At 37.7% G+C, this 14346-nt stretch overlaps 1 protein-coding gene across 1 annotated transcript in view; it reads right to left on the bottom strand.

The window, feature by feature from the left end:
- The window catches only part of MYRFL (myelin regulatory factor like), a 169331-nt gene that overhangs the window by 92500 nt on the left and 62485 nt on the right, over positions 1-14346 (bottom strand). The window contains exons 7-9 of the mRNA XM_069081439.1: positions 10521-10716; positions 8617-8693; positions 5328-5438 (exon numbers count right to left, since the gene is read on the bottom strand). Coding sequence (XP_068937540.1) covers positions 5328-5438; positions 8617-8693; positions 10521-10716 — 384 coding nt within the window. The remainder of the gene's footprint in view (positions 1-5327; positions 5439-8616; positions 8694-10520; positions 10717-14346) is intronic.

Here is a 14346-nt window from a genome sequence, read left to right as displayed (position 1 = left end):
GATACAAGTCAGGGCATTTGCAAATCCCATAAAGGGACCCAGTATAAATGGAACTCCTAGTTCTAGTCCTCAGTTTGGGTTTGAGGACAGTTCTAGGTATGTGTACTATACTATATGTATATATAGTATATGTGTACTATATACTATGTGTACATACTAGGCATGTCCATTCAGGACAGAATATAATTAGATCACTGCTTCTCGATTGGTGTGCTAGGACACAATAGAGTCCTGAACACATTGAAAAGCTAAGAACATCCCAACAAGTTTCCACATAGCTTTGGCTCTTCCCCTAACACCGGGCCAGCTCTTGTCAATCTGTCTCATGTCTTTCCTACCATGACCTCCTCTTCAATACTAGAATCAAAGATGTTAATTGTCCATACTCATCTTCCCCAAGGCCATTTTCATCAGGGGGGATGAGGCTTTTCCTTTCCCTTCCATGGTTTATTTTATCTCTTTCTCTTTGGTTTTCAGTATAAGTATTATTAAAAATCATTACTTATATAATGGTTATATATTATAATGATTATATATAATATTATATAAGCCAACTCAAAGAGAGAATAAGAGAAATGATAGTCCCACTGAATTCTCTCCTGGTCAGACCACATCTATTCTAGACTATCATGCTCAGTTTAGATGACCACTTTTCAGAACATTGACAAACTGAGAACATACAGGTGTGGTTTGTTAAAACAAAAAGGAAACAAGAAAGCATGTCACATAAACATCAGTGGAAGGAAATAGGAATGCTGAGCCTAGAGAAGAGAAGACATGGGGAAGAGGGCAAGAGATGATAGCAGTGTTCAGATATCTGAAATTCTACCATGATGTAGAGGGATTAGATTTCTGCTTGGTTTCAGAGGACAAAAACTGAGACCAATGGGAGGGAGTTGAAGAGAAGTGCATTTTTGTACATATGAGTCCTTTCTTTGTTATATTTGGAGGGTAATAAGCCAAGCAGTAATATTGCTGGGTCAAAATATATACATAGTTTAATGACTTCTGAGGCATGGTTCAAAATTGCATTCCAAACTATCCAGACAAATTCACAGTCCCACCAACAATGTATGAGTGTATATAAATACACACATTTCCACAGCTTCTGCAACAACTCTTTTGAAAAAAATTTTGTCATTGCCAGCAATACCACTACTAGGTCTATATTCCAAAATGATCATTAAAAAAGGGAAAAGGACCAACGTGTACAAAAATATTTATAGCAGTTCTTTTTATGGTGGTAAAATGTAAAATTGTCCATCAATTGGAGAATGGCTGAACAAATTGTGGCATATGAATGTAATAGAATACTAGTGTGTTATCATAAATGACAAGCAGAAGGATTTCAGAAAAACATGGAAAAACTTACATGAACTGATGCAAAGTAAAGTAAGCAGAACTAGGAGAACATTGTACACAGTATCAGCAACATTATGTAACAGTCAACTATGAATGATTTGGCTCTTCTCCACAATATAATGATCCAAGATAATTACAGAGCACTCATGATGGAAAATGCTATCCATATCCAGAGAAAGAAATGATGGAGTCTGAATGCAGATTGAAGCATACTCTTTTCACTTTATTTTTTCATGGTTTTTTTGGACTATTTCTTCTTTCACAACATGACTAATATGGAATATGTTTTACATGATTGCACATATATAACCTACATCAAATTGCTTATGCTCTTAGGAAGAGGGGAGGGAGGGGAAAAAACTGGAGCTCAAATTTTAAAAAAAAATAGATATTAAGGGGATGCTAGATGGCACCATGAATAGAGCACTGGCCCTGTAGTCAGGAAGATCTGAGTTCAAATCCAGTCTCAGACACTTAACACTTACTAGCCATGTGACCTTGGGCAAGTAACTTAACCCCAACTGCCCTGCCTTCCCTCCTCCAAAAAGCAAAAAAATAAATGAATATTAAAAATTGTCTTTACAAATAATTGGAAAAAATAAAACGTTACTTAAAAGGAAAAAATGTCATCTTCGCAAATCTTATGAGTGTGAGGTAGAACCCTTAGAATTCCTTTAATTTGCATTTTCCTAATTATTAGTGACTTGGGACATTTTTTCATATGGTTGTTAACAATTTGGTTCTTTTTGAGTTCTTTTTCAAGTTCTTTTGAGAACTGCCTGTTCATATCCCTTGAACATTTGTCTATTGGGAAATGGTTCTTGTTCTTATACATTTAAAACAATTCCTTATATAGCTTAGATATGAGAAGAGTATAAGAGGTATTTGTTGCAAAGACTGGGGTTTTTTCCCACTTAATTTTTACTTCTAATTTTAATTACATTAAAAATATTTTTATGTAATCAAAATTGTCCACTATTGTCCATTATGATCTTCTCTGTTCCTTATTTGGTCATGAACTCTTCCCCCATTCATACCTGCAAAAGGCATTTCCTTGCTTACACTTCCAATTTGTTTAGGAAATGATCTTTTATATCCAAATCATGCATCCATTTGAAGTTTATCTTGGCATTTAGTGTGAGATATTGATCAAAAGCAAATTTCTACCAGACCATTTTCCAATATTCCCAGAAGTTTTTCTCAAATAGTGATTCCTTTCTTCAGTAGCTGGGGGTCTTTGGGTTTAATTGGTTCTATTCAACTGTGTTTATTTGCTTCTCTCTTCCACTAATTTTTCAACCAGTACCAAATAGTTTTGATTTTTGCTGCTTTTTAGCATGAGAACTGTTATTACCAAATCCCCTTCTTTCCCACTCTTTTCAGTATTTCTCTTGGGATTCTAAACTGTTTGTCCCTTCAAATGAATTGTTATTTTTTTTAATTTTATAAAATAATTATTTGGAAGTTTGATTGGCATGACAATGAATAAGTACATTAATTTGGGTATTACTCTCATTTATATTACATTGCCATGACCTAAGCATGAGAAGCTAATATTTCTCCAATTATTTAGGTCTATCTTTATTTCTGTAATGAATGCTTACAGTTATATTCATATAGTTCCTATATGTATTTTGGTAGGTAGACTCCCAAAATTTATATAAATTTCAAAGCAATTTTGAATGTAATTTCTCTATCTCTTCCTACTGAATTTTGTTAGCAATTCTCAGAAGTGCTGCTGATTTATGTGGGTTTCTTTTGTATCCTGAAGCTTTGGTGGTTGTTATTTTCAATTATTTTTATTTGATTCTTTAAGGTTCTTTACATAGAACATCATATCATCTATGAAAAGTGATCATTTTCTTTTGGCCTGTGCTTATTCCCTCAATTTATTTTTCTTTCTTATTGCTATAACTAGTATTTATAGCACTATATCAAGTAAGTGTGATAATAATAGCCATTACATTTAATGTTGGCCCTTTATGACTTTCACCAAATATTCCTAGTTCTGGGGCGGCCAGGTAGCACAGTGAGTAAGAGCACCGGCTCCAGTGTCGGGATGACCTGGAGATTGAATCCCGGGCTCAGACACTCAGCACCACACCCAGATATAACTGGCCATGTAACCTTGAGCAAGTTACTTAACCCCGATTGCTTAAAAAAAAAAAATATTCCTAGTTCTTCCCTCTAGAGTCAAGCAGATCAATCCTAACTTTTTTTCTACTTGATGATCCTTTAAATACTTTAAGACAGCTACCAGTTTCTCCCTAAGTCTTTTCTTCTCCAAACCCAATTCCTTCAATCAGTCCCCATGCCATGATTTCAAGGGTCTTCACCATACAAGGCTCCCTACTCTGGACACTCTCCAATTTAGCAATGTTCTTCCTAACATGTAGCATCCAGAAATGAACACAATGCTCTCATTGCCATCTAACCAGAGCAAAGTACACTGGATTATCACCTCCCTAGTCCCACACTCATGTGCAGCCTGAGTTGTTTATGGTACTTGAATGTGATGTAATGCTATTGTACTATAAGACATGGGGGAATAGATGATTTCAGAGAAACCTGAGAACACTTATATGAACTGATGCAAAATGAAGTGAGCAGAACCAGGAGAGCAATTTATATGATAATAACAATATTGTAAAGATAATCAATTTTAAAAGACTTAGGAATTTCTAAGGACTCAGGATCAAACTTGCTATCCACCTCCAGATAGAGAACTGGTAGTCTTAAGAGTACAGAATTAAACATATTTTCTTTTCTTCCTTTTTTTTCCTTGGACATGGTTAATGCAGGAATTTCTTTTGCATGACTATACATATTTATAATATTTTGTTTTTCTTGCCTTCTCAATGGGTGAGGGAGAGGGAAGAAGGAGGGAAAGAAATCATAACTTAAAATAAAATAATAAATAAATAAATGCGGCCTAAGCCCCAAGAGACTCAGAAGGCTTAGTAAAATAAAAATAAAAACCTGACTTTGCTATGTTAAAATATCTTTGGCTCTATGTATTTTTTTTTCTCCAGAAACAGATTGAAATTCTTCCAATGCCTTAGTAGATGGCTTCCTTAGTTGCTATGGCCAAAAACATTTATCACCCAGTGGCCAGCTCTCTCCTCTGGGAATGCATATCTCCAAACTTAACTAGACAAGACTTCAGACTATAGACACAGCTTTGCTGCCAGGCCTGAACCCAAAGCCTCTCTACCCTGCCGGGGCTTCAGTTGTTTAATATTTCTTACAAAATAGGCCCTAACAAAATTCTATCATTTCTTCCCAAATTATTTCATTAAAAAAAAATGTCTACAAAAGAGGTCCAGGACTGAAAATATTTTGCTAGTGGGTTACATGTTGCTTACAAAGCAGTCCCACATGATCCAATTCCTACTTAGTCACGTGTTCTTTACTGTGCCCTCTCTCTTCTCTGAAAACAAGATCCAGTACCATCATAAAATAGAAGCTAAATCTTGTAGCAGAAGGAATTGGTATGTGGGGGAAAAGGAAAGACTGCAAACGAAACAGGCTGAGGATAGGAGCTGGCAGATTTGGAGAAGAAGGGGAAATGGCTTCTGGAGTTCCAGGGTACTCCCATGGGGATGGCAATAGTAACCGTAATGATGGACTAAATACACAGGAGACATACTTTTTTTGGATATTACCAATGTGAGTGTTTGTTTTACTTGACTATGCACATTTATTACAAGAGTTTTGTTTGTTTTTCCAGCGTAGGGAGGGGGAGAGAAAATGAATTCTTTGTTAAATGAAAAAAAAATTTAAAAAACCCTTAGATACTAACTTAAAAGCTTCATAACCCTGTCTTCAAACCCATGAGACTGCGCTAAAAGAAACTGGCCAAGTTTGATGTCATAGATTCTTGGCAAGGCTCTTGCAAAATACTCAGCTATTTCAACAGTAGCCCCATGGATAGTCAATGATTCCCACATGCTAACACTCAGTACCTCTGGTCAGGGTTGGGCTTTCCTTTCTTTCTCATATTATTGGCTGTTGTCTCACTGAAATGTAATCTTCCCAGAGTTACTTTGGTTACTTGGTCTCCTGGTAGATCAATTCTAAAGGGAAAAAAAGATTTAAAAAATTATGAGTGTGCACGTATATACAAATATTATATATATACATATGCATGTATATATGTGATCGTCAATTTAGAGCTAGAAGAAACAACCTAGTCCAACTCCTTTATTTTACAGAAAGAAAAAAAAAACAGAGGCAAACAGAGACTGTTGAAGGATTTGCCCATTCCATACCAGATTGTTTTCCTACAAACATGAGGAACCAGGTGTACCCAGGTACTAGTAGAGCTGGCTGGATCCCACTTGTACTTCAAATGAGGTGCTATCAAATTCAGACATAGATTGACTTTGTCATATTTCTGGTGAAAGAGGATGTGGATCTCATCTCAACCATGGGAACAATTCACTATCCAAAGGACAAGATAGCCCAATTCCACTTATATCAAATTAGTCAAAAAGTAAAACCCAACCCTAAGGTAGTGGATGATGGAGCTAGGAGAATCTGAGTTCAAATCTGGCCTTGAACACTTACTAGCTGTGTGATCTCGATTTTAACCTGAGGTCAGGTCCTTGGACTCCAAAATCAGGCAACCTTTCCATTCTACCACCTTACTATCTTTGGTCCCATCTTATTAAGATTCCCAGGTTTTTTCATCAGGCTCTCCCATCACTGATTCAGAGTAGATCAGCAATTCACTGGCCAGAAAGAGAGGGGACTGGCTCACTATTCAATAATAATGGCCATCTGAACAAGAGTTGGCTCTTATGCTATTTTTCACTCATGCAACCATCTCCATAAGCAAAAATTCATTTTTCCTTAAGACTTGAGGGAAACAGAAATTCCCTTTATTCTACCCTGGCTTAGTTTGCCATGGCACTCTTCTATATAGTAAAGGGTTTTCTTGACATAAAGGTGAGCTCAGTGCCCTTTTAGAGGGCTTTGACTGGCAGTATTTGCATATGAAAGTCCAGGAATGTGGCCAGGCGGGCACTAGAGACAAAGACCTGGCCTCCTGGGTTTTGCTACATTGAGGTGCTTTTTTTCCCTCTACCCACTCATCTACCTGAGAGAACAGAAGAGATTCCAGGGCAAATAACCCTTACAAGCCTTCTATTATAGGCTCACCTCTAGAGAGTAAAATAAAGAAGCATGGAGAATGATCACCCTGACCCAGAGCAAAGGTTCTTAACCTGAAGTATGAAAACTTATTTTTTTTTATTATTTGGATAACTGGATTTTCAATGTAATTGATTTCCTTTGTAGTCCAATGGATTTTATTTTATGCATTTAAAAATAATACTCCATGAAAGGGTCCAGAGGCTCATCAGGCTGCCAAAAGAGCCTATGTAAGAAAAGAAAAAAGATTAAGAACTCCTGAACCAGACTGAGATCATCTTTGTATACTCCAAGCTGAGCAACTAAGAAGTTCAGTTGAAAAAAAGATTAAATGAATCCCAGGGCATTAACTAGCTGGGAGAGTCAAGTTCTTTGTTCTGAAGAAGCTGGGCTAGGGTTGAGAATTTCCTATTGGAGATTAGTGACTTGGTCAAGATTCTTAAGGAACTAGACAAGTTATGGCCCAAAGAAGGAAGAAGATAAAACTAAAACTGAAAATTCTTCCCCTCCCCCCACAAGGAAAGTTTTGTTCTGTTTTGTTTTTGCTGGTCTAAGGCAAATTTGGCTGCTTTTCCTAAACGATCAATTTTTAAAGTCTCTGGCCTTTAAATGAAAAAGTCCATTCTTCTTATAAGCAGATAACGCAAATTTTCAGCTAAAAGTCCTCTACATGTGAACTCTGATCACACATATTCCTAACACATCCCTAATATATGTTTCCTAACCAAATATGTTCCTTATATGTGCGCCTATCCATGCATGACCACTCTTTCCTCTAATGGTGCAAGTATTTGTTGGGAGAGAATACCCCAGGTTTATGGTGGAAATGTTTTATTATAACTTTCCTTAACATGTTATTTCATTTGTCTCCTTTGTTTCAAACTAGTAGTGTTATCTTTGTTCTCTATGAAAGGTAAACCCGTGTTCAACTATTCATTACACCATTTGGGGTTTTCTTGGCAAAGATACTGGAGTGGTTTTCCATTTCCTCCTCTATATCATTTTAGAGATGAGGAACTGAGGCAAACAGGGTTAAGTGACTTGTCCAGTGACTTGTCACACAGCAACGAAGTGTCTGAGGTCAGATTTGAATTCAAGTCTTCCTGACTCTAGGCCAAGCACTCTATCCACTAAGTCACCTACCTCCTTGCCCTCAAACACATATCATGAGTATAATCTTTAGTGTATATATCTCTTCAAAATCCCTTAGGGTTGTCATCCTCTGGTGGACCTGTCCTGTGAGTAGGCCATGGGGGAAGAATGAGATGCTGCATTTAGATTTCTCTTAGGGAGTTTCATAGCTCCATCTCACATTTAGTTTCTCCTAACTCAACATTACATGAAATCTTGCCTCAAGGAAGCAGCAAGAAGAAATCAAATTATATATCCGATTTCTTTTCTATTAATATGAAAAACCAAGTGTACCCAAGTACCAGCTAAACTGGCATGCTGTGGCATAATCCTACTTGTACATCAGGATAAGGTGCTTTAAAATTCAGGCATAGGCTGACTTTTTCATCTTAGCCCTGGGAACAGCTTATTATCAATAAATAAAATAGCCCAACTCTCCTCATATCAAATCAGTCAAAAAGTCAAATCTAACCCTAAGTCACTCCTCCTTCAGATGGAGACTGTGGTCTGCCTAGCTTGGTACCAGCCCTGTTTGTTTTCTGAGTGGGAGCCCTTCCAATGCCCTCTCAACAACAGCATTTACAAAAAAATGTAATGTCTGAATCGTAAGCACAGCAGGCATTCCAAATTCTGAAATTAACTCTGTCAGCATGTTAATGATGAAAATGAAAATGAAAAATCTGACTGCCATCTATCTTAAGGAACCAAAGCCCACAGCAAAATGAGTATAAAAATAACAGTAATACAGAACAGCTTTTTATAATGCTTCCTCTCCAGAATTTCAATGCATTTTTTATGAACATTGTTTTGTTGACAAACATGTGTTTGCAGCATTTACATTTTCCATCGCTTCAAATCAGACATCCCAGTGGATTTCTCTTTGAATTGCCAATCAAAGACTGACAGACGCGGTTTATTCCTGAAATGCTCATAGAAAATATTGGGGGGAAGGTAAAGGAGACCTCTTACTTGTAAGGATTGAAAATCCTTTTGCTGCGATCTGATTGGGACTGTTCAATGGCAACTATCTGATTGGTGGCCTCTACCTGTATGGAAGACCCAAAAGTTAATGCTATAGAAATATCAATGCCAAGACAATTTTCAAATAAGTTTTCAAATCCAATCAACAAATAATTATTCAGTACTTATTATATGCTAGACACTATAAGAGAAATACCAAAGTCCCTAAGTCACCGTCTAGTCACCCAATTAAATTCAACAATCATTTATTAAAGACAATTTATGAGCAAGGGACTGTCCTTGGCATTGGGGATACAAAGGCAGAAATAAAAATAATCTATGGCCACAAAGAAACAAATATATGAAAAGTTAAATAACAAGGGTAGGTTTAAATGGCAAGGCCTTCTTGGGTAGAGCTAAGGAAAAGTCATGAGCAAAGGTATGGAAAGGATACATGAGGGTTAGTTGAATAGATGAGTGTAGCTGCACTGTGGGGTTCAGGAAGGGAAATAAAGGGAGATGAAGCTGGAACGGTAGAAAGGGGCCAGATTGTAAAGGACCATAAATAGCCATCCTAGAGGAAACAGGGAGTTCTTTGAAGATTTTTTAAAGCAGGGAAATGACATGAGCAAACCCCATATTTAGGAATCTGGCAGTAGGGATAGGAGACAGAAGCAGAGAGACTAATTAGGAGCTTACTGCAATAGTTGAGCTAGGGTGATGGTGATGGTGATGGACATGGAAGGGGAGATAATGGCTACAAAGAAAGCCAACAGGAAAGAATGGCTAGACTTGGTGAAACAGGGTGTGGAAGCGGGGTATGGAAAGGGGAAGAGCCAAAGACGGCATTGGGACAAGAAAATGATGGGACCATTAATAGATATAGGAAACTCATGAGGACGGACTGGTTTTGCAGATGAAATGGGGAGTTTGATTTTATTTTATTTTTTGGAGACAATTGGCATTAAGCGACTTGCTCAGGGTCACTTCAGGGCCAGGGCTCTATCCACTGGACCACCTAACTGCCCCAAATGAGCTTGATTTTAAACAGACATATTGAGTCTGAGGTAAAAATGAATCAGATCAGTGTAAGTGACCAGCATGTGCAGTTGAGGGTATGTATAGAGTAGCCATTTAATAAATCCATGTGAAATTGGAATATGGGAGTGGAGTTTGTGAGAGAGATCAAGGATACTAGAGTTCTGAAACAAAGATCATGGTTAGACTTATGGGAGAGGGGAGCAAACCATGTGACCCTGAGAAGTCAGCTTTCATCGATTTTTCTTTGTCCTTTTCTATTCTAGGTGCAGGGAGGGGTTGGGGGGGTCTCTGGTCCAGAAGCGTGAGGACTGGGATCTAAGAGCCCAGGAATCCAAGCCGGGCATTGCAAATATCCCGGGAAGGACACCCCTAAAAAGCAAAGGTACTGGATTTCAACCCAGTGGGACTTGTGACTGGAATTTGGTGGGACCAATGCTATACAGGAACTGAGTTAAAAGTCCATTGCCAATCCCTAAACACTGAATTGAGGGCTATGCCCCTAAAGAGTTGGTGTGTGTGTGTGTGTGTATGCGTGTTTGTTCTTAAACTATCTTTGAAGCAAATTTCTTTTAGAAGCTAATCTGATGTTTATTAATTATTAAATGATTAAATGGAATTTAGCTTCTAGTCACTGGGCTCCTAAGAATGAGTGGAACTCAATTACTGGAGGTTCAAGCCCATGGCATGCAAACAGATATCTCAACCCTATCAGGATACTAGGGAAGGGAGGGCGGGGCATAAAATGAGCAGTCTTGGCCTTCAGTCAGTGAGACCAGATTTAAAACACATTCCATATGTTTAGTGTCAACAAAACATTCAAACACAGAGAAGATACCTTTTTGTTAAGGGTGGCTAATGAGAGAAAAACTCACCTTCACTCCAAAAGCTTTCAAGTAAAACATTTCTATCGGCTTTACTCCCATTTGAGTTTTGACAAATTGTGGATTGCCCCAAACCTGGATGTGGACAGTGATCTGGAAATGATTCTTCTTCTGACAAACAAAAGCCTCATCTGCCACAGAAAAATTAAATCCTTTGTCTGTGACCACACTGTAGCCTACATCAGGGCTAGGACAAAGAAGAGGCAAGAGAACAGTTGGGGAAATATTTCCTCCACATTTCATTTCCCTAACAATATCAGTTAAAAAACAAACAAACAAAAAAAGCATTTCAAGGGGGGGAAAAAGCCATACTTTGAGAATTACTCTTTGTTATATTTAATCAATTTAATTTTTCCCCCTGAGGAAATGAAAATGAACCCTCAAGTCACAGTTGGCAGAAGTCCATGCTTGCTTTTTACCTTCTTAGAGCCAAAAAAGCGTAGCTCCTGCCAAAATGAAAATATGGTTAGCTGCTATTTTCAGTGCCCTTTGTACATTCTCAGGGCTGAATAAATGCTTTCTGAGCTGAGCTAAGTTAGTTGTGACTTGATACCCACACAACAGAGACCTACATGGAGGCTGGAAGTTAAAACTCACTGCAGAACTCAGCCATGCAGGAAGAATTCATCTCCTTCCATCTAAAAAAGAATGCCCTTAAATTTAACCCAAGACCACAAGCTCAAACAACAAGAAATTACTTGGGCATATTGATGTGTAGATGAAAAAAGGCAGTCTTCAGAAATGACTATTGCCAAAAATAGCTTCAAATTGAGTGGGTTTATCCATACCATTTACTCAATTCCCATTCTCACTAGAGAGTCTTCACTCTAAAATCTTTTCCATTTTCTCCATCATCAGTTCATAGCTGGAAAACATCTACAATTGCATATTGTAGCTCTATACCAAGGGTGGGAGGGAACTTAAAGACTGTGAAATCCCTTAAGTAGTTTTTCCCATACTCAAAGGATCATAAAGCTGGAAAGAAACCTACAGACTATCTAATCCAACCCCCTTAATTTATAGTAGAGGAAACAGACCCAGAGAGATAAGATAACCTGCCCAAGGTGGGCAAATGGCAATCAGAATTTGAACCTGGGTCTCCAAATATAGTGGCCTTTCCATTGTACCATCCAGTGTTGTGGTTACTCTCATGTAGATATACAATCTAGTTCTGCTTTAGAATACCAGCTTCTTCCTCTTTTTGTATATTCTCCACCACCATGGATCTCCTTGCAGAAAGGGAGAACATCTCAATAAACTGTAATGGAAAGAACCTGGGCTGATAAAAGTCTTTAAATTGTTGATTTTTTGGCCTAGTGATTCCACTATATGGCATATAGCCCAAGGAAATCAAAGACAGTACAAAAGACTCGACACATACCAAAATATTCATAGCCACACTTTTTGTGATAACAAAGAACTACAAAGTGAATATCCACTGATTGGGAAAATAACTGAATGAATAGTGGCCCATGAATATAACAGAGTATTATTAGGCCATTAGACTGATGAATATAAAGGATTCAGAGAAGTATGGCTTCCCTTTTGTATGAACTCACATGGAACAAAGTAATCACAACAAGGAAAACAATATGCAAAATGTCTACAACAATATAAATGAAAAGAAAGATTAAGACGCAGCCAAACTCTCATTAGCTGTAATGACCAATCTCCTAGGCCTTGACAACCAAAACTCTGTTCCTTCCACTCAATAGAAAAGTGAATACCTACATAAGCAGAATACCGTGATGCTGATATAAGCAATCTTTGTTCATTTTTTTTTCCCGGATCCTTATCTTCTTTAACCTCTCTATAACATTTGGTGTTGTTGACTGCTCCCTCTTCCTCTCTGGGTTTCATTGCACTCTTGCTTCTCCTTGTACCTGTATGGCCGATGATCTATAGAATATCCCCTAAGCATGAGAGTCCCAAAGGTTTTGTCCTGGGCCCTCTTCTCTTCTTTCTTCTTTTTCTTGGCAAACTCATCAGTTCCCATGAGTGTAATTAACCCTCAAATGACTCCCTGATCTACCTATGTAGCCCTAGATTTCCTCCCAAACTCCAGTCCTATTCAACCAACTTCTTATTGCATATTTCAAATCATATGTGTCACAGGGATCTCAAACTCATCACGTGCAAGGCAGAACTCCACATCTTTCTCTCAAGACTTGACCCTCTACTGAACTTCCCTCCTTCTGTCAGGGGTACTGCTATCTTTCCAGTCCCTGGGTTTATAATTTTACAGTCATCTGTGACTTGAAGGATTGTCTCCTTTTTGTCTTTGTATCCTTAATGCTTAGCTCACAACAGGCACTTAATAATGCTTGTTGATTTATTCTTCGTTACAAAGGAGGGTTCAATTATTGTGGGACGAGAGGTTTAAGGGGAATGGAATCTGATATAAAAACAAAAGACAATAAAACCTTAAGGGGAATAAAAGAGTCCAGAACTGGTGGTCAGGAGTCCTGAGTTTGAATGCTGGCTCTGCCATTATGTTAGTAACTTGAGGAAGGTACTTTACCTTTCTGGCCCTCATCTGTAAAAGTGAGAATATTGGTCTACGTGATTCAAGTCAAGTCCACAAGCATTTATTAACTCTTTGCTATGGTGCCAGGCACCATACTAAGAGCAGCAGATATAAAGAAAGGTAAAAAGATGTTTTAAAGTCCCTGCCCTCCAGGAACTCACAGTCTAATAGGAAAGACAACCTACACACAAGGTATCTAAAAGGATAAGTTGGGAATAGTCTCAGAGGGAAGATATTAAGATTAAGAAGGACTGGGAAAGGCTTCTCATAGAAGGTAGGAATTTAGGTGAGACCTGAAGGAAGCCAGGGAAGTGAGAAGGTAGAGATGAGGAAGGAGAACATTTCAGGCACAAGGGATATGGAAAATCTCCAGTTTGAAATGGAGTGTTTTGTGTGAGGAACAGCAAGGAGGCCAGTATCTAATTGATTCAAATTAGCCCAAAAAACATATAAGTGTCTAATATGTTTTAGGTACTGTGATTTTTAAAAAGTCCATTTAAAAATTCTTTAATAGGGAAGAAATGGAAGGGTTTTTTTAAAAATATTTTTCTCTATAACTTTAGAAAACTTAAACAGATATCTTGAGAAGAAAGTGTGCAAACATCCTTAGCAAAAAAAAAAAGTATACCTATGCTATCAAATGTTTCTAATCCCAGATCTATTGAGTAACCTTAGCAGATCATTATAAGGGGATGTAATTATAGTAGAAGCCAGAGGAAGAAAAAATTCATCACTGAAAAGAATTATAATGAACACTTACATCACCTGGAAACTTTCTATTGACTCAGGTTTTCTGAACTAATCTGTTCATTTGTTAACTTTAAGATTCAGGGCACTGGGTTGTATAGTTTTCATAAAAGCAATCATAGGGACTTGAATCCAGGAAAAATCCTTCTGTGATAACCTTAATCTGTACTTTTCCATCAAGGAAATGAAAATAACAGACTTAATCCAATTTAAAGGTAAGCGTCCAAAGAGCATGGTAAAGGCTTCACAACAGAGGACAAGGAGGGATGGATTTAGTCTGAGAGAAAGAATATTGGACATAGAATGGAGGGAACACCAGATTTGTAACCAGAAGGTCTGGGTTCAGTCCTGGCTCTATCAATTACAATATGTATGACTTTGAGACACTCACCACTTCTCTGGGTCTTAATCTTCTCTGCAAGCTGGGGAGGTCAGGTTGAACAATCTCTAAAGTACTATGTGGCTCTCAGACTATTAAAAGTTTACATTTTTATGATTATTCTGAAATGAATAGCCATTTCTGACTCTACAGATTAGCACTGT

The sequence above is a fragment of the Petaurus breviceps genome, unplaced genomic scaffold (assembly GCF_028583685.1).
Source record: "Petaurus breviceps papuanus isolate PSGF00001 unplaced genomic scaffold, PetGlider_PUasm1.0 154, whole genome shotgun sequence".
NCBI classification, from domain to species: domain Eukaryota; kingdom Metazoa; phylum Chordata; class Mammalia; order Diprotodontia; family Petauridae; genus Petaurus; species Petaurus breviceps.
This window is presented reverse-complemented; position numbering and strand designations above follow the sequence as displayed.